This window comes from Lathamus discolor, chromosome 16, assembly GCF_037157495.1.
Source record: "Lathamus discolor isolate bLatDis1 chromosome 16, bLatDis1.hap1, whole genome shotgun sequence".
In the NCBI taxonomy this organism is placed as follows: domain Eukaryota; kingdom Metazoa; phylum Chordata; class Aves; order Psittaciformes; family Psittacidae; genus Lathamus; species Lathamus discolor.
In genome coordinates, this window is record NC_088899.1 from 6,580,164 (window position 1) to 6,606,331 (window position 26,168).

Genomic DNA, 26,168 nt, shown 5'->3' on the forward strand with positions numbered 1-26,168 from the left:
TCCTTTTCCCTGTTTTCAGTGGCTGCTAATCTCATGGAGCGTGAAAGGCACATTGGAGGAGGCTCCAGAACGACTGGCTCCCGGCGGTCACACAGCTAATCCCGTATGCTCTGTCCTATAAACACACACAGGCATTAGTGCAATTTAGACAATTGTTTCCTTCAGCTGTTCAAGCTATGATGGAAGCTCTTCCAGTTGCAAGGAGTCATCATCTTCTTGATGAGTTCTAGGGAATGTCTCTCCTTGGATATCCTTCCAAGATGCTGAGCAGACATTAAATAACCACATCACTGGCGCTCCTCACAGTTTGCATTATGGCAAACAAGGAATACCAGTTGAAGATGGGAACCTCTGCAGTGAAGAGATGGAAGCTGATCTCCTGATGCAAGCATTAGACAGCAACTGCTGCCACAAACGTCCCTCCCTCCTTTCCAGGGAGACGAGCACAGCCCTCCGTGCATCATTCACTTACATGCTCTGGGAAGAGTCAACCAGAGGCTTTCTGCATGGGCTGGACCATAAGATCACCCAGAAACACCGTTAAACTCAGATCAGTCGCATGTGTACTCAGTCCATCGCTGTCCTCTCTGAGCAGTTCTCACTGGCTTCCATGGCTCATGAGAGCAATGAGGTCCACGTGCTCCGGCTGATGAGTTTGTGGGGCTGTTAAATGTTCCCTCAGCCCCTACAGCCTGGGGAAGGAGGATGGGGCAGCAGCAGCTCCACTTCGAGACCAAACACAACCTCCCTTGGCTCTACAGCACTGCGTGACCTGCTTTGTCAAGTGTCTTCAGGAGCACTGTCTGGCTTTCTAGATCCTTCTGATCCATAAAGATGATGAGAATGTGCAGGATGAGGACAAAAGCAGCGTTCTTAAGGGGCTACTGATGTAGTGTATAAACTCTGCTCCATGCAGCTAATGAACCGCTTCTCTTCCTCAATATAAACCTCTTTACCCTAACAAACTGAACCTTATACATCTGAAACCATACGTAATGTTAATGGTAGCATATAGGTGATTCCGGCAATGGGATCTGTGGAATATTATGGATGCTATTGGAACATAGATTCTTCATCAAGCGTGCCAGCAAAGTCCCAAATATTTTAATTTAATTCCTTGTACAATAAAATGATAAGAAAGAAGCCATTTGATTTGAAGGGCTGCTGGTATCTTTCAAGCTTCGCAGCTCCTCACTGCTTAAAAATCAAAGGTCTGATCACTATTGAGGCAGAGAGATTCTATGCGTGGGGGGTTCAGAATGAACTGGGTCACTCTTACCTTTCCAGGGGCACACACATAGAGCTGCCACCAGCTGATAAGCAGCAAGGAAGAAGATGTGCCAGAGTCTCTGCAGTGTGAATCATGAGGAGTGATAACAGCACATTGATAAAGGTGCTGCTCTTCCATGTCTGGGGTTCGAGGGGTTTTGTTAAGAGGTGAAATAAAAGAGTTCTTTAAAAAACAATCTCTTCATTGTCATTCCCCAGGAGCTGTGGCTCTGGTTTGGTTAAGTGGGTTAACGTGCCCATTTGGCACACTTACTTATATGCAGGAGTAAAACTGTAAGGAATATATTCAAATGCCCTGTTACGGATATTCAGCAAATTACACATCCACTGTTGCTATGGCAAGCGTCAAAAAGCAAAACAGTTCAGGCAGTTTTAATAGCTGTAATGACAAGGCTGGAACCCCGTTCCTTTGAATTGGTTGCACAGTCACTCCATGATTTAGAAGCAAGGAATGCCAAGTGTTTTCACAAAAATACTCTGAAAACTGTGAGTACAGATGCTTAAAGAATCCCTCACAATGACAGAAATGAAAACGGTTTTGTCCTTTCCTCTCGCCACTTACAGAATCAAGAGCTGTTTCTCCTAGGAATGAGCCCAAGACTTAACCAAGTCAATGTGCACATAACCCCAGCACTACTGCACAACATCTCACTGCCCTTGAGAAGGGCAATTGCCAATCCCCAGGTTCACCAGAATAAGGTAAACATCCCAAAAGACACATTTCTACCAAAAAGTTCTCCAGAGACATGTACTCTGTGGAATATTATGAATGTTATTTGAACATGGACTTTTCATCAAGCATGCCACCAAAGTGCCAATGTAGGTCTCTGCCAGCCACATAACTTGCCCAGAATGACGTGGAAGTTGAAGAAGACATGACCAGGAACTAAAGGTACCAGGTTATTCTCAGAACGAACGAAGCTCTATACTACCCTAGTGGGAGGCTGAACTCATTCTTCTTCCATATCCCAGGCTTCAGATCCATTCTTCTCCCTGCTCCTGCTGCCGTTCCAAGCCCATTTATTTCCCTCCGAAATAGAAACACTACATTCAAATCATCTCCGGCAAAACTCGGTTGGCTGCAGGGAATTCATGCCAGACTAAGCCAAAGCGTAACTCCAGAGCTGACGCCATTTTAATGGCCCCTGGAGGAAACATGTTTTTGCTGTACAAAGCCTCATAAGGTTTTTGTAGGTACTGAAGCCAGCAGTCTCGACAGAAACACTGTATTTACCTGTTTAACCAGGCACAAGGGCAAGCATGCTTTGTTCCTCTACACTGGCACCAACTCCAAAGGGAAGCAGACACCTGCCTTGGGGGGTTGCTGCGCTGGAGCTCCATTTACTCCAGTACCACATCCAACAGCTTCAGAACTGACTTAGGAGGTGCCAAGTTCCAGCACACTGCTGCAGATCTGTGTCCTCAGTCCTTTATTTCCCTATGAGGACAAGCCAGGTTCTGTCTTCACTTTGGTTCAAGCTCTAAGCACCCTGGTGGCACTAAGAAAATAACAATTACTTTGCTCTAATATGCACCCATAAACCAGTTAGAGAAGAAGAAAACTGAAATATGAGGTAAATTAAAGCTTCCAACTAAGGGGATTTACCAGTAAGTCACCACAGAATTCACATAATTCATTTTTATCATTCTGCAGCAACTTTCTCCAGTTCATTTGGATTAGCTATTAGAAATTCTGTCTCAAAAATTAAAGAAAATGTCTATTGACCATTATATCAAATTCCAATTTTAGCAAGGAAAAAAAAAGAATAATTAGGCTGTGATTTACTCTGGTAGTCAACTTACATTAACAATATTTCCTCCTCCCCCCCCATTTATGTAATTCTGTCAGAATCAAATAATATATACAGTGCACATAAATGCTGGGCTGGATTTAGTAAAGACAATTTCCTACAGTATATTCAGGACATTTCTTTTTGCTTTCTGGTATAAGAAGACAATCCAGTTATTCAGTTTAAAGAGGTAATGTGATTGTCATACGTGGTAGCCTCACTTATAACTTTAGTGCAGCCTCCAGTACGGTACATGGAAGGGTTGTTTTTTTATCTTTTTTAAGCTGTGATCATCCTATAATGAGCTGCATCGCCTGGCTCCTGCTCTCTGGGAATGCTTCCCCCCACACACATCTTGACCTCTATGCCCAGAAACAGTGCTCCACAACAGGGACAGCACCAGCTCACTGAATGCCACCAACAGCACACAGAGAAACCCACACAGTGACCAAGAGCACTCCAGGAAAATGCCATTGTCTGGGATACCAATTTCCCTCTCAGCATGTAGGAGCCAGAGCAATCTCCAGGTTAGTTTGACACCAGATCTCCAGCGAGAGCTGAAGCAAATAGTAACAGAAAAGTACATTGAAGTCTCAGATCCCTAAAGGTATGCTCCTAAATTTCTGCTCCTACTTTTAAACAAGTATCTTTTCCAGGGTACTTAACTCCTCTGAAATTGGACTGCTGTCTATATTAACTGAATAAATACAGATCTAGGAGCCTGATTTTAGTCACCAAGGTATGAAAATGTCACCCTCAGGCACTGGAAACAGAAGAATGAGTAATGGAAGACAATGAATGGATGCTGTTAGCAGTGGCAGGAGGTGTTCAAAGCAATGTAGATTCAGGAATTGGAAGCCAGAGGCAAACTGAAGTGAGTCAGTCTGCTCCAGAGGAAGTGCTGACACAGCCCAACAGCCTGTCCTGAAGTTCCCAAACCAAGTTCTAGTTCACACATTCCTGTGATCTACTTTGTGTCCAGCAAATGAAGCACCACTGACAAATAAGAGCACTCGTGCTTCCAAACAGCATCACTGTGAAAAGCGGTTTCCAGTCTGTAAAGGGCTCCACCATGCTACACATTCACGAGAAGGAACTTTTTCATCACTATTAAAGAATAGATAAAACCAATGGAAGTGTAATCCCAGTATCAACAGCTAGTCTCACGCTTTGCTTGCAGGAGCACCATGGTAATGCAGCTACTCCGGTTCTCTCCTGGGTTTCAGGCCAGTGCTTTATTACACAAAACCTTTTCTTCCTTGTCATCAAGGATTCACAGCAGTCCTTCTGAACAAAAATGATTGGTTTAATATCTTCTCAGTAGTCTTAGCTACACAGCTGGGTTTTCTTTCTAGATTTGCCTAAACCTTGTCCAACCATGAAAACTACTCTTTCCCATATGACCCAGGAGAATTGCACAAACAGCACATGCAGCAAACACACAGGAACAGCCAAACCATCCTTACATGGCTTCATTTGTGAGTTCTTGACTTTCCCCTCAGCTTCCTCCCCTTAAGGCCAGGAACAGTAACACTTCTTTTTCCCCTCAAGTGGAGTAAATCAGTTCCTGCATTTTCAGCAGCAGAGTAAAAATTTAGATGTAAAGGAGTAAAGACCATGAAAGAGGCCCATTATTCAACAACACCACAATCTGTAGCTGCTAAGACAGGCATAACAATTATTTAAAGTACCCACAGTGTGAAATGTGAAGTATTTCAGCCTGGGACAGCACAAAGGTAAAACTAGGCAGGTAATCCTGTCAGAACTGCAGAACAGGGGCAACGGCAGACCGTCCCTACACCGATTACCCTTTTCACTGCACTATGAATTGAAACAGGCCCTTACCAAGCTGTTAAATGATAGCAAATCGCTTTGATTTAAATACAGTGTCTGTATTTAATGTTTATCTAAAGGGCTATTTTTGCCAAAAAGCCCTCACCGTGCACTGAGCAACACTACAGCACCACCCAGGATTAGATATGTACTACCAACTCACCTATAGTAACCACAAAATGCAGCTTAAAATAACTCCCACTGACTCCTTAGAGTGGGAGACGCATTCAAAATTAGCAAGTGCTCCTAAAGAAAAGAACTATGCATAAAATCACTTCTTTTTAGCTGGGAAGAGAACTATTAATACTGGAATTAGCTTTTATACTTGCCATGATGTCTTTCAGCTCCCATCTCTGACTAAACAGTAAAACTCGTGACCTAATGTTGCACAATGCCAACTTTTATAACACCTCTTCCTGCTTAAAAGAAAAATCAAGTATATTTCTAATAATTTTAAAACTAGAAGTTAATCCTGCTGTAGGATTACCCATTAGTCAACACCAACTAGAAGTATAAAGAGTAAACATATCTTGGATGCAGAAATTAGCATGGGAACATTGGAACTGGGCAGTCACCTGGATGACAAGCCTGAGGAGCACGTTTCAGACATGCATCTGCAGGCTCTGGAGTAAGTGCACTTCTGGTGCATGCTGCACTAAGCCCTTACAGTTAAGCTGGAAGCCAGGGGCATGAAATTATGTCCCCAGCCTCAAGCACCCATCACAGTCCAAACAGCTGTGGTTTGCATGAATGACAAGAAGGTTTCAGTGCCACAGTGGCATCAGCTCCATACAATGGCCAATGTTTCATGACACAGCCGTGGTTCCAACCACATCTCTTGCAGCTGCCATCCCTCTGACACCAAGGTCGAGATCTGCAAATACAATGACTAAGAAATTTTGTCTGACAAACCACTTACAAGCAAAGGAGTGATACTGAATTTTAAGATCAAAGTATACAAGTCAGTGATTCACCTTCCTCTCCTGTTCGCTTGCAAGACGCAGACTAAACACAAACATAATATTAGGTGCTTTGAAAAGCTCCACTTGCATTTGAGAATTTGCATCAAGTGCTACAATCCTGGATGACAGGATGTGACTCTCAGCTAAGCACCCTCTTCTGCTAGCTCAAGAGCTCTGTCTACCAGACCATGGCACCTGAATCACTCCCAGGGCACTAACTCCTACTGCTGCCACCACTCACTTACCCTGGCAAGCTGGAGCATCAGCAGGACACCAAGCAAAACAGAGCACGCATTTCCCAGGGCTCCCCCACCACTGAAACCTGAACACTGACAGGACTGAGACAAAACAAAGCCCCACAAGCCAGTCTAGTAGACAACTGTCTGTCCTCGGGGTCATATAAAATACCACGTGCTGGAGGGAAGAAGAAAGAGCGAGGAGCTGGCAGCGCCCGCAGCAGTGATTGTGCTGATGCCAAATCTGGTCCTATCTGCGCGTTCCAGGCACTGCTGAGCAGGCAGCACGTGCTGCGGTGCCGGCGTTGGCAACAGTGACGCTCAGCACAGCTCGTGGCCACCAGCCACCTTAAAGCAACAGCACCACACCGCAATCCCTGTGCTAACCTTCAGTGGCACCAACATACACCAACATGGACACAGAGCTCTAACACACAGCTCCCTGCTGCCATTGCCAGCAGTGAGCAGGAGGAACTGGGAATGCTGCGAGCTCTGGGGAACCAGCACGACCATGAGGACACACAGCTCCCTCCCAACGCTGACTGTACTCCAGTTTTAGCAACCTTACAGCTTTCCAGATTGATGGGGAAGGATTTCAAAACTCAAAGAGCGTAACAGATTTACATCTGAGTTTACAGAAATAGCTCAATAACACACATGCAGAAAAATAAGGAACAAAACTATCAAATCCCCAAAATATGGATTGACAGCAGCAGAAATTTCTAAGTACTATTTAAAGTATGCTTGGACCCTCAGCTCTGGTGTTATTAAACTAAAAATGGTATTAATTCATTGTGTTGTATTTTATCTGTATGAGAGCTTATACCAGTTATGACCACCTCAAAAAATAATCACTATTTCATGTTATTTATACAATAAATCAAACATGGGCACATTTCCCAAAAGACAAAGGAGAAATCATAACTCTTTCACCAAGAGAGTGAACCTGGTGTTGTTCCTCTCCTGTGACATGTGGCCTAAACTTAACAAGGACTTGAGGGCGTCCTGTAGCACGCAGAGCAGCTCCTTATGGCAACAACAGGAAAGTATTTCACATCTAGCAGAAAATAACTGATATTTATGTCTGCCAACCAGTCGCACTTTACCCACCCTTCACACCTCTTCCTGCTCCTACTTCTACCAAGATCTTCCCCCCTTGCCACAGAAATGCCCTCTGTCCCTATAGCTGCTGCCAGGAAGAGCCAAGGAGCAGGGGGCAACCCACAGACTGCAACCAGGAACATTTTCAAGGGCAGTTTGCTTTTGACTTTTAAGGGATTAAAGTCAGTCTTCCAAAAACAAGCATGAAGATATCCCAAGGAGAGCTATGCTACTAATGAGGATTTTCTTGCTGCTTGTCAGTGGCTTCAGCCACTTCTGCTGCCACTGGATGAGTAGTAAAGTGAGTGAGTAGCAAAGGCCTTTCTACCGCACGGCTCTCTGCAGGTGTGATTAAATCTGCCTCTTACTTCCCCAAGTCCCCAAGTGGACGATCATGCCTCAGTTACAGAGATAATTTCTCAGAATGAAAGAGCCAATAAGCACCGATTCCTCTGGGCATCTCAACAGCATTAACACAAAATGCAGTAAAAGGCATCAGAGTAGCAGAAAGCAATTCAGCCCTCGTGTAGGCAACCTGATCACTGTGCACTCCAAATGCTGCTGCCACATGGGCTTCAGGCACAACACGGTATAAGCAAACATGGCCCTGAACCATCACCTCCGGACAATGGCCTTGGCTGCACCTGAGCAGGATGAGTGCATCTCTCCCTTCTCTCTTTTTTCTTATTACCACACACAGAAGCAGAGCCTGGTACAACTGCCAGGCCAGGCGGGTGCATGCAGGGAAGCACTGGAACATACGAGTCCCACAGGGGTTCTGGGTACAGACCCGAGCACAGAGCACGTGGGTCAGGAGTGAGGGGCACCACTGGGACTTCATGCAGAATAGAGGAGAGGGAAGTTCAGGGAATTCAGCTCAGGTCTGAGGGGATGGCCTTTGCCTCCCAAGGGGAGGTACCCCATGAAGTCCCACAGGAAGGCTCCAAAATGCACTCAGTTAGCTGTTCCTTTTACCTTTTTGCTCTACCCAGCATTTCTTCAAGAGCACTGTCATCTCTGGCTTTGGCATCCTACTCATCATCTATGAATTCATGTTGCCGTTTCCTCCCTGAAATGAAAAAGTCCCATAGTCAGTCATTTGCTGCACTGAGGAAAGGACAAATTTGACAGAGTATTTCTGCCACTGTTCAAGTTCAAAGACCATTGCTCCTTGAGCAGCACTGCGAGTTGTATGCTCTGCTACAGTGTCATTCATCAGAAACCAATCAGCCTGTGTTGACTCCAGAAACTTACCCCAAATTCACCTGTAAGCAGCTGAAAAGCTCAGACCTGCCTGGAAAGAAAGAGCAGGGCAGTGACTCCCCCAGAGTGAAAACATTCCCAGCAACAACAAGAGACACTTGTGCCAAGCCAACATCTTTATTCGATTTTAAAACATTCAGGAAGCGTCAATCCATATGGGAAAGAAGGAATACAACACAGAGAGCATGCCTGATGTTAGGGAATCCTTCATTCCATATATCACACGAACCAAATTAAAAATAAAACTAAACACAAGTGTACAAAGCAGAGACAAAAAAAAATAATCAATTTTCTCAGAGATAACATGAGGGACTCCCACAGGAGCTGGCAAATTCTGGAAGAGAGAAAGAGATTATATTTTATGGGAAGAGATTCAATAACCATTCTTCTCCCATAAAGCTACTGATGGAGGATTGTCACTGCTCCATAGACACACTGTGCACATTTCAGGACAACAGTAACAGAAAATCAATAGCATCTTTTATATGTGAAAAGACATTATCTCTATGGACTCCTAGTACTAACAAATGGGACCAAGACGACCTCTGCTAAAATTCAGCAGTCAGCATCAATCTGGCTATGAAGAGGGGCAGTGAATGCAACCAAAGGGCACCCAGATGACACTGACCCCCCAGCACACTCTCCTCTGGTCATTAGGAGGCAGGAGCTCCCTCAGTTGCTAATGTGACAGACTGGACAAGCTCAGCTCAATATATGGCACTCTCCAGTTTTTCCCTCCATTGAGCCGGGATAGAGCTAAAGTTAATATAAGCAAGAAAACACTTTGTGTGGGGGCAATATTCCAGCCACGACTACATGATTCCAGCTCCTAAGGAAATCTGCTGAATGAGGCCACTCACACCACACAAGGGAAAACCATTCACCATCCTGCTCAGAGAAAAGATTCAGGAGATGGAAGGGCTCACTGGTACTTCTGGCTCTAAAGCAGCAAAACTGACCTTGGGGCACCTCTGCCCCTTGCCAGTACCCTGGAGAAACACAACACTGATGTTTACTGCAGCTTTAAACAACTTTTAGCTCCCAGCCTGGTTTTCCAGACAGGAACAGTGACGGCTCCTTTCTCACCCCACAGCACTGCTCACTTCCCTGAGCTCAGAAACACTGGAACTCCACATGCACCCTTCCAATGCATCCAGATGCTTTCTAATGAACCCAGAGTCTGCTTCCCTCATCACAAGGATCACAGCACAGCACCACAGCACTTTACTGTGCCACGTGTAGAACCTGCGTGTAGCAATGCGGGCAAAAGAAATGCTCACCCTGAAACAAACCTGGCAAATCACTAAAGCACAAACAAGTACTTTTCTTTTTTCCCTTCCCCCCCCCCCCCCACATTGCTCTTTGCCATGGATATTACATTTCCACTGGTAAATGTAAAGCTCTCTCTACATGCTCAGAAAGCACAGTTCATATTTAGCTCCCCAAAGTCGTGTTTCCCTCCTGTAGCTTCCTGCAAAGATCTGTGGACCATTCCCAAAAGTCTTCCCTGGATCCCTGGTGGCACACATGGAACAGTGGCCAGACCTGGCAGTGAGTGCTGCAGCAGGGGAGGGATCCGGTAACGCTGCCACAGCCCCGAGGGCCACAAGGCTCCTGAATCCCCAGCAGGATCCTATCAGACAGACCCATTTCTAGGTGGTTTCCCAGCTCCTGTGTTCTCAGCCCTCCACCTCACTGCGAGCACAGAGGAACACGATCAATACTTCAGCGTTAACTACGCTTGAATTGAACAACTTATGAAATATTAAACCACTCCTGTTTTCAAACAAAAGTTACACGAAGATCAAATCCAAAACGGATCAGCTGAGTGTTGGGATGGGAAAATACCACTTCAGCTCCACTCTACAGAGCGCACTGGTGTTAGTGAGAGGTCCTCAACCGCCGCTCTTTGAGGACAGCAGTACTCCAACATCAGTAGCATCCCCTACACAAACATCGCATCTTAGATACCGAGGAACATCCTCCCTCAGCTTTATTTTAAAGCCAGGAAAGGCTTTAACTCCTTATGGCACCAATAAAGCCAATTAACACCGAGACCTGACAGCGTGCTCTGTAAGGCGGCGCGGGCTGGAGCACAGACCGGGAACCCCTTCTACTAGTAATGTCTGCTCGCCACACTTTGGGGTATTTCCCTCTATTTCTCTCCTGGGCACGATTCGCCGAGTGCCCTCTCGTGGTGAGCCCACCGCCAAGACCGCGCTCTTGCAGCACAAACCCTGCGGCCACGTTCCCGGTGGTGAAAAGCCAAAGCAGCTCCGTTTCTCCTCGTGCCAAACGAGCCCTGATCCTGAGAGGGGGGCTTTGCTCCCCGCCAGCCCGCTCCACAGCGCTGAGCTAGCCCGTGCAACCCCCATCTGACCGGACAGCGCTGCACGGGACTCTGCGAGCCGCTCCGCGAGAGCCGGGAGCTGCTCATGGGACCGAGACACAGCAAGGCTCGGGAACCACTCGGGCTGCGCCGGCAGCACCTCAGGAAAGGGCCGCTCACCCGCGCCCCCCCCACCCCCAAACCCTGAGGGGCGCGAGAGCCACCCGAGTGCGCAGCAAACAGCCCCGCTCCGACGGAGGCTCGGACCCACCGGCCCCGCGCGGCTCCCGCAGCCCCGGCGGCCGGAGCGGACCGAGCGGACCCCGACCGAGCACTCACCGCGCGTCCCGCGCCCGCCGCCGCCTCGCCTCACGGCGCTCTGGGCGGGACCAGCCCGCGCATGCGTGAATCTCACAGAGCATCCGAGCGCATGTGCAGGCTCTCTCAATCCTCCGCGCCACTAGGGGGCGCGGCAGCGTCGCTTTCCCGTTTCTGAGAACGCCCAGCCGCGCTAGCGGCGTGAGGTGAGAGGTCGGGAAGATGGCGGCGGCCTTGGCGGAGGAGGTGCCGGACAACGAGGACTACTACGCGCTGCTCAACGTGCGGCGGGAGGTGCGGCGGGGCCTGGCGGGGGGGCACCGCGGCGAGCCGGCCCGGGGCGGGGCGGGGCAGCGCGGGCCGTGACCCCCGTGCCCGCGGGGCGGGCCGGGCCGCGTCCTCAGCGCGTCCCTCTGGCGGGCGGCAGCGGGCGTGAGGCGGCCCCGGGTTGGTGCTCGTCGCGCTCCCGGTGGCTCGGACGGGGCCTGGTCCGTGCAGGGCGCTGTTGGCTCTTGGCGTTCGCGGTTTGCTCGGTGCTGTGTGCGCCTTCCCAATGCCCCGTGCTGGAAACACCCGCAGAGCAGCGGGAGGGTGCGGGATCCTCGGCGTGGCCGAGGTTAAATGAGGCGTGAACTGGTGCAGCTCCGTTGTACTGGAGGTGCTTGGCTGTTAGGGGTAATTCCTGTTTTAAGAGCAGTATTGAAAATGTCAGCCGGATGTATAAAATGTGTACTGTATGTATATCTATATACTGATATGTATCAATGTATCAATAGTTCATTCTATTGAATGCAAGAGCGCTCTATATACGTGTATATATCTATATATATATATGTACTGTGTGCATGTGTGTATAAACGGACTTCACTTTTCCAGCGTGTCAGACTAGATGTTAACAAGGGGAATGGCTTGAACCTGCCAGAGGGGAGACTGAGCTGAGCTCTTAGGCAGAAGCTCTTCCCTGTGAGGGTGCTGAGGCGCTGGCACAGGGTGCCCAGAGAAGCTGTGGCTGCGCCATCCCTGGCAGTGCTCAAGGCCAGGTTGGACACAGGGGCTTGGAGCAAGCTGCTCCAGTGGAAGGGGTCCCTGCCTGTGGCAGGGGTTGGAGCTGATTGAGCTTTAAGGTCCCTTCCAACCCAAACCAGTCTGTGGCTCTATCAGTTTGAGCTGCAGAAGGGTTTTACTGAAGTGCTGTTACTGTGTGTAATAGGAGTTGTGGAAATCCCCATTTCCCAGGGGAAAGTGTCCGACAGTGGCTCCGTTTGCAGAACTCCCTGATGCTGTGCAGAGCACTGACCTCTCTTTAGAAAACTCTGTGTTTCACTCACTGAAATCCAGCGGCTGGTTGGCAGTGTGTGTAACTCACCCTCCTGCAGTGTGCAGCCATGGAGGTTGAAAGAGGCAGGAACCACATGAGGATTGCAACTGCCTGGAAGGTTAACAGCGAAGGCTGAATAGTTAACTTAGCAAAGCTGGCAGTTCTTTGGCAGACCAGAAAAGGCAGGTTTGGTCAGCAGGGACCTGGAAACCAAGTTAAAATGGTCTTCAAGGGAGCGATTCCAACTGAGAGTAGTAGTAGCTGCTCTGTTAATTACCCCTTGCTAATTAAATTCAGTAGTACTACCCCGCGCAGCAGTGGAATGTAGCGCGCTCACATTTCCATGTGCTGAGCCAGCCTGGTGTGATGCAGCAGCTTAAAATACCAGTGAGCCCGGAGCCTTGCCGTGCCGCTGCTCTGCGTGCATGGCATGGTTCATCTTCCATAGATTCCAGCACACTAGAGCCGTGCTGATGTGTTTGAGGTGTTAAATGAAGCCGTTCAGACCCCAGGTAGGCAGATGGGACACCTTTGAATTGTGCCTGCGGATTTTGGTAATGAAAATGTAACCTATATATGATTATTCCTGACTCACACATTTCACTGCAGCTTGAGAGGATGTCAGGATTCTTCAGCGGTTCCTAAGAGGCTATTGCTCATGAAATATTGAACCAGTGACCCGAGCTACTCAATGATGATTAAATGCCCAAGCTAATTTGGCAGGTATTTTGCTGTATCATTTAGAAACATTAACTTGAAATAACACAAATTTGCAGAGAAAACATTTATTCTAAGCTGTCCTCAAAATCAAACGGATTTCTATCTTTGGTGCACAAATGAATGCATTTCTTTGATGAAAATACATGTTCTGCTTACCATGGACTGGAAAAAAAGGTCTTTAAGAAATGAGCTTTTGGGGCTTTTATTTCCACAGTGAGAGTGTGGAAACTGTAAAAGCCTCAATTGCTGAAGAGCATTAAGAGTAAATGGAATATGTGTCTTTAAAGCCTGCTCTCAAAAGGTGTTTTCTGGGTGCCCCCTCCTCGCTGGTGTATTCCTGTCCCTCTAAGCCCTGCTGTAGCAGAGGGGTGGTGTTTCCTTGCAGGAGGCCAGCAGGTCCTTGTTGTGTTTCAGTTACTGTGCTCTGTGCGTGCCTCCTGGCACAGGGAAGTAGTTTCTTGTTCCCCATGCACAGAGAAGGTTATTGCATTGATTCTGAGAGAGCCATCACAAATACATTTCCACCGCGTGTCTTTGGAAGGAGGCTGGGTGATTTTATTTTCTCTTGTTCTGCATTGAACTGAGGAGACAGTAGTTGCCTAATGAAAATGAGGTATGTTTGTTGGGGTTCTTTACTTAACTTTTCATACCTAGATAAGCGCTGCTGAGCTATTGCTGTCATTTGTTGCACTGTAAGTAGTGTGGACAGTGCTGGTGAGCATAAGTGAACATTTTACTGCCTCATGTAATGACACAAAAGTCCATTCCTCATTTTGTGTCAGTAGAAGCAGTGTAATGGGCTGCTGGGCTTCTCTTTTAGGGCTGATCTTGAGCATGGTCTTTTTCAGGTACCTTTGGTTGTGCTTTAATTGAGTTTCACTGCTCTCCTCAGGCCTCCCAGGAGGAGCTGAAGGCTGCCTACCGCCGGCTATGCATGCTCTACCACCCTGACAAGCACAGGGACCCCGAGCTCAAGACGCAGGCGGAGCGGCTCTTCAACCTCGTGCACCAGGCCTATGAAGGTCAGTGGAAGTCTGGAGCTGGCAGAAACTGTGTTCAGGGGGTTTTAGCAGGAGGGCTGTGTCTCCATGCTTCTTGACGAAGATCTATAATATTCCAAAGTCATAATTAAATTTGCTGACACTTAGCGATGCTTTGTTTCCTTTCCTGCCCTGTAAATCAGAGGAACAATGCATGACAAAAGCAGTGGCTTTCTGAGAGATTCAAATTCCACATGCATTTGTGCAGTTCCCCTGTAGCTGATGTTTGGCAAGGTATGAACTGCTTCATGGAAGTGCCTTTGTTAGTGTTTGGCATGTCCCATGTGTTTGGACTGAGTGGAAAAGGGTCAGTGGACAGGGATGACGATGGAGATGGAAGACCAGGGACTAGGCAGAGGTGGGTGTCAGTCCTCCACAGGGTTTGCAGGGACTGCTCTCATGGAATTGCTAATAGTGCTATTGATTTTAGAGGGCTTGTGTCACCCTTCTGTCAGAGGAGGCAACATTAAAACCCCCTCTGCATATTCAGTCAGTCTGCATGTCTCCTGTGTTCTCTTCACTTTCTGATTTTAGAAGTAAGAAAAAAAAGCCCAAAACCAGGAACTTGCTGGGGGAAAAGTCGGTGTGTCCTGTTAATACACGTGGAACTTAATGTAAAAATTGGATGAGCAACATGTTTCCAGGATCTGTGCTTGGACTGCAAATAACACTAGAGTGTTGGTCTGAGAAGACCAAACACTGAGTTCTCTCCTCTCTTTTGATTTTAACTTGCAGTGCTTAGTGATCCACAGACCAGAGCCATCTATGACATATATGGGAGGAGAGGACTGGAAATGGAAGGATGGGAGGTGAGAGACATGTAGCACCTTATGGGCAGTGGAATCGACTAAAATCACCTTTATCTGACATTCTGTTCTATCGAGCTGCACTGACACCTCGATGGTAACAAATGCCTGTTTGTTTGCAGGCATCCTTGTTCAGTTATTTCTGTCTCTGCTGCGACACCGTGATGGATTTTCAAAGAATACTTCAGGGTTTCACTTGACAAGAGAACAATAAGCCTGACATTCAGAGTTCCCTAATAGGATATTACCGTGACAGGCAACATCTTTGTCTGAGATAGATGTGTTGTTATTGTCCATCGAGTCTCATCTTTTTTCTCTGAAACCCTTTTTTTCCAGCCTCAGCTGCCTCTGAGTTTGAAATTACTTTTTCTTTCTGGGCTTTTTGGGGTTGAGTTTTTTGTTATTATTGTTTGGTTTTTACGGGCTTTGAAAGAGAGCTCGTCCACTTGTGGCTTTCCTGTTAAGTCCTCTTGTTACCCTCTGCCAGTCATAGTTGATTGCACAAGGTTGCTTGCTGCAGAATCATGTTGTGTTGGGTCAGGTCAGTACCAAGGTCAAGTTCGGAGTTGGTAGCGAGAAATGTGGAGCAGTGGCAGCATGTAACAGACAGTTTTGAGCAGCTTGTGGCAGACTCGATCTTGTTCTGAAAAGCCAAATCCAATACTCTTTCTATCCGTACCTAGAGCCTTACCTGTTTTAAATCCCTTGTTCCCTGAGCCATGTAAGGTAAACAGTGTAACCTAAAATCCCAAATCTCTCAATCAGTTACCTTAGGCCAGAAACTTTCAGTCATTCTCATTTTTGTGTCTACACCTAGCAGAGAAGTTAACAGAGCTGTTGGCAGTGGCTGTGCAGTGCTGCAGTTTCTGGTACTTGTGGTTTGAAAGCTTTTTGGCTTGGTTTTGTCAAGGGAATAGAAATAACAAGATCACTTTCCCTTCTCTCAAAGCATGGGGGTTTCTCTCATGCCTGCCATTTGATCTGGCCCAGGTATTTGCTTCCAAACTCTGAACATTGAGGTCAGTGCAGAGTGGCTTACAGTAGAAGCAGGGCAACGTGTTAAAGCACAGCAGGTCAATGGAGCTCGTTCCATCAGCAGGGCGATACCCTGAACATCCTCTCTCTGGTAATCTCTGTGATTTCATTTCTTTCCGAGCAGGTTGTGGAAAGGAAGAGAACTCCAGCTGAAATCAGAGAAGAATTTGAGCGTTTGCAGAGAGAGAGGGAAGAGAGAAGACTGCAGCAGCGAACTAATCCAAAGGTAAGGAAAGACTTCATCCTCGTCTGAGGAGTGAATCTGTAAATCATTACGGATATGCAAGGTGTGATGAGCCTAGGTGAGGGGCTGTAGTAAGTAGCTACACTTAGTGAGTTACTCCTCCTTTTTTGAACATGCAGTTTCTTTGGATAATATAGGGAAAACAGCTGATTCTCTGAACAGCAGTCCTCTACTGAAAGCTCTTTTTTCTGTTGAGACATGTGCGAGCAAAATATCTCTTTCAGCAACTTCAAGAAAACAGACTTAACACTGAAATGCTTGTGATTTCTTTCCAAGTATTCCAGACAAAATGAAACTCCCTGCAGGACCTGACAGGTTTTCCCTTGGACATGCTGGAGTGTCACAGCAGCACAGGGAGATATTCAAACACAGCTTAGAAACCAATGAAAAATGCAAGGCAGGTACCAAGGCAGCTGTAGAGCAGAACCCTTCTGCTACAGCACCATGAGCGAAGCCATCCTGAGCAGGGCTGGGGGCTTGCCAGTGCCACAGCTAGAGCCTGTTGCAGCAAAGCTTGCTCATGTTGAGGCACATGGAATATTCCATTCCAGGCTGAACGTCTCCGCTGGAGATGAGGGTGATCAGGGCACAGGGTGTTCTTGGGGAGGGACAGGGTTATCTCCACCTCGTGCTTTGCTGTGACTTCAGTTTGACGTTTTATCCGGATGTCTTGCCGTGGCACTAAAAAACGGAGCTGCATTGGAAGCCTCAGCCTCTGAGTCCTGGGATAAAATCAGCCATCTGGGTGATAACAGCAACTGCTGACTGGCAGCCTATGGAAACGTCTCTCCAGGCAGTGTTCCTGTGGAATGGGGTAGTGCAGCTGGGATCGTTTCATACACGAGCACAAGTTAGTTTAAATTTCCAACATTTTGTCAGGTCTATAAAACAGCTCCAGCAAAATAAAGCATTTTAACCAGGAATGTTGAGCAATAACCAGATGTAGGCAATTTGGCAGGGTTTGAATCGAGTCTTCTGTTTGCTTTTAGAGCTTCATTTTTGCTTTCAAAGACGTGCAGAAGGGTTGAAAAGTTCATTATTTGATTTGAGAAGAACTGCATCCTGTGAGGAGAAATTAAACCCTGTTATTTCCCTGCTGCAGAAGGTCAATGCAGGTCCCTCAGGGCTTAGTCTGGCACAGCTTCTCTAAGTCACCTTCTCGAAGGTAGCCCCCTAAGAAAAAAGGCAAGGAGGGGTCTGTTCTTCTCTGCCACACCTCTTAATCCCATCAGCAAAGTCTGTTTTCACGTTCACAGGACAGCAAATGCATGTAAAAGACAGTCCCAGATAACTCCGATGGTTCTATAGCCCTGTTCCCCAGCCTCCCACCCTGCTGGGCTGGTTCACAGCATGCTCTCTCTGTGCCGCTGACTTCCAAGCAGAGCTTTACAGCTTTTTCCCTGCTGCTCTTTCCTTGGGGAGGGCTTCTTCATTCCCAAGGGGCTGAGCAGGTGGCTGATGGGGGGCTGCGAGCAGCAGCGGTCCCCCGCTATCATCCGGTGGCATAGGGGGGTGCTCTGGTTCTCCGGGAATATTTTTAACTTTACCATCTGCTGCTTTTCCTGTGCTTGTGCCCGAGCCAGTTCCTTTGCTGGGATCTATAGACCTCTGAGGGTGACTTCACCTGCCAGGCAGGAGGGGAGATGGAGCCCACCATTTGCCTCGGCCAAAGGTGGCTCAATACAGGACCTGCTGAGGAGCAGGGAGGGACCAGAGATGCTCCTTTCCTCTGTGAGGGGTTTTTTTCATGGATAGGTTCAGGTGTTCTTTTTCCATTGGGAGGGATGTTTGTAGGTGTGAAAAAGGAGATTGTAAGGTTTTGAATATGATTGAAAGAAAGGAGGTGCAGTGAATTTCGGGGATGTCTGTGGCCCTTGGTGCGTCTTTCTTTACAAAGGGCATAAGCATTGTGGTACCAATAAACCCAGCACAGTAAGATGTTTTCAGTGGGGCTTTTAGTGCAAATTCTTGAGAAAGCTTTACTGCTGCTTGTGTCCTGAGTTGAAAATACAGCGTTTTCTGTCTTTGCCATTCAAATTCCTCATGCTTACTACACAGCTTAATATCCCTTGTTTAAACGTGTTTAGCTTTGAATTCAAAGTTGTGGTCAGACAAAGGTTCTGAATGTGGTGTTCCACGTGGAAAACTCTCTTTCTGCTCTGCCTCTGTTACAAAGATCTTGAGTTTTACACTTCCTTCAATTGGGAAGCATCCAGGAAAAATGGAAATAGTCTCTCTTTTGTTAAGATAAATGCTCACTTGTTTCTAGATGCTTTTGATCTGCCAATCTAGAGCACATTTGCTGAAATCTCATTGAGTGCAGCTGGAACCTTTGTTTCTGTTTGGCTGTTTTACTCCATGTCTTTCCAGAGGGCTGGATTGCAGCGCAGGGCTGTGCTGCTTCCTTCACAGTTGATGTTTTGCCTTTGCTTCCCTCTTGTTTTGGCCTTGATCCAAGGAACAGCAGAGCATAGGAGAGGGCTGAAACTGAAGAAGTTGCAGCGTCTGGAAAGCAGATCCCTTGAAGGTGACTTTGCAGAGGGTTCCTGGAGAGTGGCCTTCTGCAGAAAGGGCAGGAGCTCCCTGCTGTTCAGAATCCTCTGGGAAGCGATTGCACCTCCCCATGTTAAAACATTTATCCATTTTTTGCTGCCTAAGAAATCAGAAAATAAACATGGAAAAGAGGTCGGGAATCTCCGCAGGAAATAAATAGTTGGGAGTCAAAGCAGAGGGAAGTTTTGAGCCCTGTCAAGCTCTGCAATTCTTCCTATATTTATGGTTCAGCATTTGATTACATTGGGGGGAGCAAGGGATTGAAATAAGAATTTATTCCATCCATGCTTGCACTCTGTGCAAGGGGGGTTTGTACCTAAACAGCTCTGGGGTTTCTTTATACAAATTGCTCAGAGTTTATTCAGTGCTTGTGCACAGAGGGGTTTCTTTATTGCAATTGGTACATTTTCTATGAGCTGGAATGCTGTTTAATAGGCCTACAGGGAAGGTTTCCAAAGCCTCTTGAAGTTACATGACCCAGACAAGGATCTAATCATGCCCTTCTCAAAGAAACCTGCTCTTGCAGTTCGTCTGAGCGAGCACAGCAGCAGATAGCCAGACTGTTTAGCTGTGGCCCAGTTTTATGTAGGAATAAGCTGAGAAAGGAAATATTTACCCCTTGCTAAAAGTCTCTCTTTGTGAAGCGTTTCTTCTGATTGCAAGATATAAACTAGGAAAAAGAAAACTTTTGGCTAACAAGGACAAGGAGAGGGTTTCTGGCCAAATTCCAGTGAAGAAAATTAATGTCTCAAATATATTGTTTCAACTTTAAAATACTGACAGAGCAGAGTCAGCTGTGGGGGAAGAAGAAACCTGCTGTGTAAGTGTTCCACCTACTTCTGGCATGTGTCACAGTGGAAGAGTTACCTGCTAGTGTTAGGAGCTTCATTCCTGCTGGAAAACTGTCTTCTATCCAGTTCATATCATGATTTATATTGCTGGTTTAGGGTATTGTAATTGTTCATTTTGTTTGTCCTGATTATGGCAGAAATGCATTTTAGAGTGGAAAAAGTGCAGAAAAAATTAAAAAACAACAAAAAATTTACTCATAACGAAGACTGATTTGGCCTGGTGTTTGTTAATGCCAAGTACTTGTTTCTCTCGTCATTCCTTAGGGAACAATTAGCGTTGGAATAGATGCCACCGACCTCTTTGATCGCTACGAGGAAGAATACGAGGATGTGCCTGGGAGCAGCTTTCCCCAGATTGAGATAAACAAAATGCACATATCCCAGTCCATCGAGGTGAGGGGAGATGCTGCTGCAGGGGGAGCGGGGCCAGGCTAAGGAGGTCACAGAGAATTCTCATCTTGGTGTGTAAAGGTACTATCCCCAACACAGGTGGGAAGAGGAAGGTTCCAGCAGGGAATGTGTTTGTGTGTTGGCTGTGAGGGTCCTGCCTGCAGCAAAGCTCTGTAACGACTGAAAACACATCTCTGGTTCTCACTCAATGTGGAGTATTTAGTGTGTGAGACTGGATGGCACCCAGTCCTTAGGGTGTGGGTAAGGAAAAGGCAGGGGAGAGTTTCCTATGTTCCAGAGAGCTGAAGATGTTTAGTCTGGTGGTGAGATTAGAGGGTTTGCAGCTCAGGGTCAGGGCTTCAAGGAGGTACATTGAAGATGTCTCATTCTGTAAGAATTATCTCAGGTTTTGCCATGCTTGATCTTTGACTACAAAATTCAGAGCAAGTGTGGCCGCATCTGGTTCAAACACTTGGGCCTAGTGGATGACAAGGAGTCAGCTGCAAGGTTACCTGTCCCTGTACTTGCACCCTCTGCAGTCATGATTCCATCCTTGCAGAGCATGCATTAAGTGTGTGAATCAGGCTCAGAGTGATTGGTAACAACACAATTCATCTTCTCAGGCACCACTGACTGCCACGGACACAGCAATACTGTCTGGTAACCTTTCCACCCAGAATGGGAATGGAGGTGGATCGATTAATCTTGCTCTGAGACGAGTGACATCTGCCAAAGGATGGGGAGAGGTAAGAGTACTCCCTGTTCCACATAGAGTACTCCCTGTTAAACGTATTTACATCCAATCTATTTCAGCCCACTTGGATTGGTGTTTATTTTCTCTAAATGACTTTAGCTCTGGTTACTCGGAAGCCTGTGAAATACTTTGTCACTGTTGTAAAAGATGTTTTCTTCTAACAATTTGGTCTTGTGCATTACAACAGTTGGAGTTTGGAGCAGGAGACCTTCAGGGACCTCTCTTCGGACTGAAGATATTCCGTAATCTTACACCAAAATGGTAAATATTAGGAAAATGGTCTCATGGTTAATATTCCACACTAAGGAACTAAACGGATTGAATTCCCTACCATGTTAATTCTGGATTTGTTTTCTGTCCTACAAATAAGGTATTCCTTCTTTAGATTTCAGGTCGCTCTTTAGTGCTGATCCGAATGTTTGTGTTCTTTTTGTGTTGGTGTCCTCCCTTTTCATACTTACGGTTTAAGGAAGGTCTGTGTTCCACATCCTTAGATTTGTATTTGAAATTGTGATGGTTTGTGATCGTGAGCCATGATCTCACAGTGAGAGCAACAGAGGTTTGCTCTGGGGGCAGAACAAAAAAACGGGGGAGCTCTTCTGGGGCTTCCATGTGTGGGATGGAGTTCCTGACAGCAAAAGAGGAGGTGATATGTCAGATTTTAGGGAAATAAGGCCAAATTTGCCGCTAGTCTGGTGTCTGTTTACAGACCAATAAACTAGGGCCTGAGCCTGCTCTTCTGGGCCATGCTGTGGTCAGTTTTGAGTTGTTCCTGAAGCCCTCGGGCATCATGCTGTATGCAGGGTAGTGTCTGGATGTTCAGCAAGGCTCCTGGGCAGGAAGGGATTGGAGGCCACCCCGTGTTTCATGGCTGACGAGGCTTTCCTTGTGTCTCCTAGTTTCATCACTACAAACTGTGCGCTGCAGTTCTCATCCCGCGGGATCCGCCCGGGCCTCACCACGGTCTTGGCCCGCAACCTCGACAAGAACACGATGGGGTACTTGCAGTGGCGATGGGGCATCCAGTCAGCCATGAACACCAGCATCGTGAGGGACACAAAAACCAGCCATTTCACTATGGCGTTACAGGTGAGCCTCTTGCTGTACACCAGGGATGGTGATACCACCCCTGGGAAAGAAGTACATCTGCTTTCCTGTCCCTGCAGTGTTTTGGCTGTGGATAAACGAGCAGTTGGTACCGTTTGGTATGAACATGTAATGTAGGGAACCAGCTGCATGACACTTTGCACCCAGCATTGTCACATGTAATGCAGATCAGCTCAGGTTAGGGCCAGGATACACAACACAGGCTGCAGAGATTGCAGGCTGTGACCTGTAAGTGGCAACACTTCATCAGGTTTCTGTGCCACTGAAAGGATGAGAAAAGAAATGTGGGGTACATTTTCATATGTTTGTGCCTCTTGTGTTTCAGCTGGGAATCCCCCACTCTTTTGTGATGGTCAGTTATCAGCATAAGTTTCAGGATGAGGATCAAACACGAGTGAAAGGTTCTGTCAAGTAAGTGCAGAAGAGGAAATTCACATTGCTCACGGCAGAAGGATCCGTCCTCTCCTGCTGTTGTGAGCCTCCAGCTTCTGTGGTCTTTGGGAATCTGCTTTTTATTAATCAAATCTGGTAAATGCTGAAGTGAATGACTTGAATGCTTTGCTCTGTGTGCCTCTTCAGATAAACTTGTGTGTGATACCTCTGTATCATCACTAGTAAGAAACCCAGGGCTTGTACTGTACAAGCTAAAAAGGCTAATCTTGTCTTGCTAGGTACACACTGAATCTTCCAGTAGCCAACATGTGCTGCACAAAGATGTATTTCCATGTTTTACTTGTTGGGGAATTACAGGATTCAGCAAAGAGCAATTCAGGAATCTTCCTTGTCTTACATGGGTTTGGTTCTCTCCTTCTAGGGCAGGTTTCTTCGGGACCATAGTGGAGTACGGAGCAGAGAGGAAGATTTCCAGACACAGCATTTTAGGAGCCACCATCAGTGTTGGTGTTCCCCAAGGAGTGTCTTTGAAAATCAAGTCAGTTCAGGTTTACAACTCTGAGGCTGACCATTACCTGCATTATTCTGTTTCTGGCATTCAGGTGGGATTGTCCCAGTCTTAGGAGGGCAATACAGACATCAATACTGATAAATCACTAGCAGGTTGCAGCTGCCCTCTAATAACAGTGGTGCCCATTAGAAGCAATGTGTGCCTTTTGCTGGCATTACTGTAAGCTTGAGCTGCTTCTTGCAGAACCAGGGAGGGTGTGGGGACATCAAAATACTCTGAAAATACAGCTTAAAAGTACATACAGCTTAAAGGAGTGCTATGGTAAGTGGATGGAAGATGTTATTTGTAGAAGTGGATTTAATTTCATTCCTGTTTTATAACACTGTACACAATATATACCTGAATTAGTGACTTACCATTAACTAACACAGATGATTATGCTCTTAACATGATGCAGCTCAGAAAGTGGGGCAGAACTCCGGGGGGTTTCCGTACTGGGGTGCACTTTTAATTAGTGCCCGCAGAGGGCGCGCAAGGATGCTGAAACTGCTCTGAAACGGGCTCAATCCAGCCCTTGAAAACTGGTGTTTTCTGTATGAGTATTGTAAGAACAGCTGTCCATCTCACCATCGTTTTGTTTCAGTTTATCAGATTTTCACCTTTTTGAGCTCATCAGTCATCTCTCCTTGAGTTCAGCAGTTGTTCAGCAGCATACACTGCACTAAGTGTACTTAATCAAGCATATTAAACACTGTATTTCCTCTCACTTGCCACTGTTCCCTTTTGTTGCAGGTTGAACAGGGCTAGCCAGACCTACTTCTTCCCTGTCCACCTGACAGATCAGCTGCTTCCCAGTGCTGTCTTCTATGCCACCGTGGGACCTCTAGTTGTCTACTTCGCCATGCATAGGCTGGTCATCAGACCCTACCTCAGGGCACAGAAGGAGAGGTGAGCTTGTGTTTTAAATTCAGAGCTGGGAAGTGCCACGCGAGTGCTTCTGGGTGCCAAGGTTGGGATATCCAGCTGAGGCACTGTGGTTCACGAGTCATCGGTACTCCTGAGTTCTGGAAGCAGAGCAGCCTTCAGAATTACCTTGAAAGGTGGGGAAGAACCTTAAACCTGAGCTCGTGGGTCAGTTGTGATTGCGGTGGGTTAGCAGAAATCTGCCACTCTGGCTGAATCCCATCCACTGCATAGACCTGATTTGTGTTGACTTCCTTGTGGCAGGGAGCTGGAGAAGCAACGGGAGAGTACAGCCAGCGACATCCTTCAGAAGAAGCAGGAGGCTGAAGCTGCAGTAAGTGCTTCTCAGAACTGAGTCCCCTTAGTTCAAGGAAGCTGTTTTCACTCCTGGCTTTTCTCTTTTGGACACTGTCTGAGACTGCCTGTATTTGCTCTTGTGACAGGTCCGGTTAATGCAAGAGTCCGTCCGGAGGATAATTGAAGCGGAGGAAGCCAGAATGGGTAAAGATTACACCACCATTTACTTGTGCCATAAATTTGGAGAGAGGAAGGAGCAGTTCAAAGGCTGGGTGGTTGAGAGGGAGAAATGCAAGGTATCATTTCTTCATTTCCACTCCTAATGAAGCACAGCATAATTGCTGTTGCACATGTAGTTCCATTAGGATTCAGCTTATGGTGCCTGAGCTTAGTAGGGATCCACTGACTCTTACCTTGGGCCATGCTGTGAGGTAGATCCAACAGGCTGAAGACAACAGTCTGGATTCACCTCACCACAGGAGAGGTGTGCGTAGAAATGCGTAAGAGTGATAATCTGAAGTTCAGTTTGCTAACTGTTTCCAAGAGAATAATGTTCCAAAGTGAACTGACATCCCTTTGTATTGTCACATCAATATGGCACTGAAGTCGTGTCATTCTGTCCTAGGGCTGATTGCTAACGAACACCCAAGTAGAAATGTTCTTCTCTCTTGAGAAGCATGGGTCCAGGCAAGGAGGATTCAGATAGCATTGAAAGCAAGAGGAAACGCTGGGGTGTTCTTTTCATGGGGGTCTGCCTCGTGGGCAGCAAGAAGCCGCTCACCACATCTGTGATTTCATGTGATTCCAGGTTTGATTGTGGTGAACGCCTGGTACGGGAAGTTTGTGAATGACAACAGCAGGAAGAATGAGAAGGTGAAAGTAATAGATGTGACAGTGCCCCTGCAGTGCTTGGTGAAAGACTCTAAACTCATCCTCACAGAGGCATCCAAGGTAGGAGGCTGTTCGGTCAAAGCCCAGGCTCAGGGGCTTGGGGGTGTGACTCAGAATTCCCATTGAACCAAAGGCTGTGCTGCCAGGGGATTCCTCCCATCTGTTGAAGCCAGTGCCTAGACCAGCTTACAGAAGCCATTCACATACCAAGTGTTATGAACCCCCAGGAGTTTCTGTTTCTCTGGGCATTTCCAGTGTCAAAGAAACAGCATCTCTGTATTTTCAGCATGAGACTGTGTGTTACAGACTCTGGGCTGTAACAACCCCCTGATTCACTCCTGTTCATATTTAGTTTCTTACCTCATTGGCAACAGACTCCTTTTTTAATGATGCCTCATCCTGGCATTAATGATTTTGTTCAGCTGAAGAGCTGTGAAAGTCCATTCCCTGATGCTCACTGTGTCCTTCTCTGATTCAAGGCTGGGCTGCCAGGTTTCTATGACCCGTGTGTGGGTGAGGAGAAGAGTTTGAAAGTGCTTTATCAGTTCCGAGGAGTTCTGCACCAAGTGATGGCAGCTGACAACGAGGCCCTTAGGATACCAAAGCAATGTAAGTAGCAAGCACTGCTCTGCTTCCTCCTTTGGGAGTCAGTAGAGGATTGCTTCAGCTCTGTGTGGTGAAGCACACAGAACTGGGGTTCACTTACTGGCTAAAGGGCACAGACCTCTCTTTACTCTGTCCGTGCCTGGCGGTGGGTTCAAGCTGGGGTGTCTCATCCACCAGAAGGGGTGTATCCATGTGTTGTTCTCACCCAACAGCTCACAGAATCGATGCTGATGGCTAATCCGGTGCCAGCATGTGTCCATAACAGTACCTGGGTCAATGGAAGCCACAACCTCCCCCTGGACACTGCAAGTTTGAACAGAGACATTCTTATTTTTAACTACCCATATAGCAGGTGGTGTCCTACCAGTTCTGAGAGAACCTGCTTCTCCAGGTGGCTCCACGGCAATACTGCTCTGAATTGTGGCTCAGTAACCAATAAAGCAACGTGGCTCTGACTGCGCAGTGCTTTGTGCTGAGGGTGCGCGAGCGGGCACCGAGCACCACCCATCCTGCAGCCACCCCTCCTGCCGCTCTGGCCACAGCCTATCTCCTTGCAGGGAGCAGGGA

The 26,168-nt window shown here is 47.1% G+C and overlaps 1 protein-coding gene across 1 annotated transcript; it reads left to right on the forward strand.

Moving 5' to 3' along the window:
• Window positions 1-11,300: 11,300 nt before the first annotated feature.
• On the forward strand, window positions 11,301-26,056 carry DNAJC11 (DnaJ heat shock protein family (Hsp40) member C11). The gene is made up of 16 exons (XM_065696635.1): window positions 11,301-11,416; window positions 14,053-14,182; window positions 14,936-15,009; window positions 16,166-16,267; window positions 19,954-20,082; window positions 20,703-20,825; window positions 21,021-21,094; window positions 21,733-21,922; window positions 22,266-22,351; window positions 22,755-22,871; window positions 23,637-23,792; window positions 24,072-24,141; window positions 24,251-24,308; window positions 24,913-25,055; window positions 25,475-25,604; window positions 25,814-26,056. The coding sequence occupies exons 1-16, from the start codon at window positions 11,345-11,347 to the stop codon at window positions 25,837-25,839; spliced, it is 1,680 nt and encodes a 559-aa protein (XP_065552707.1). The 5' UTR covers window positions 11,301-11,344; the 3' UTR covers window positions 25,840-26,056.
• The last annotated feature ends 112 nt before the right edge of the window (window positions 26,057-26,168 follow it).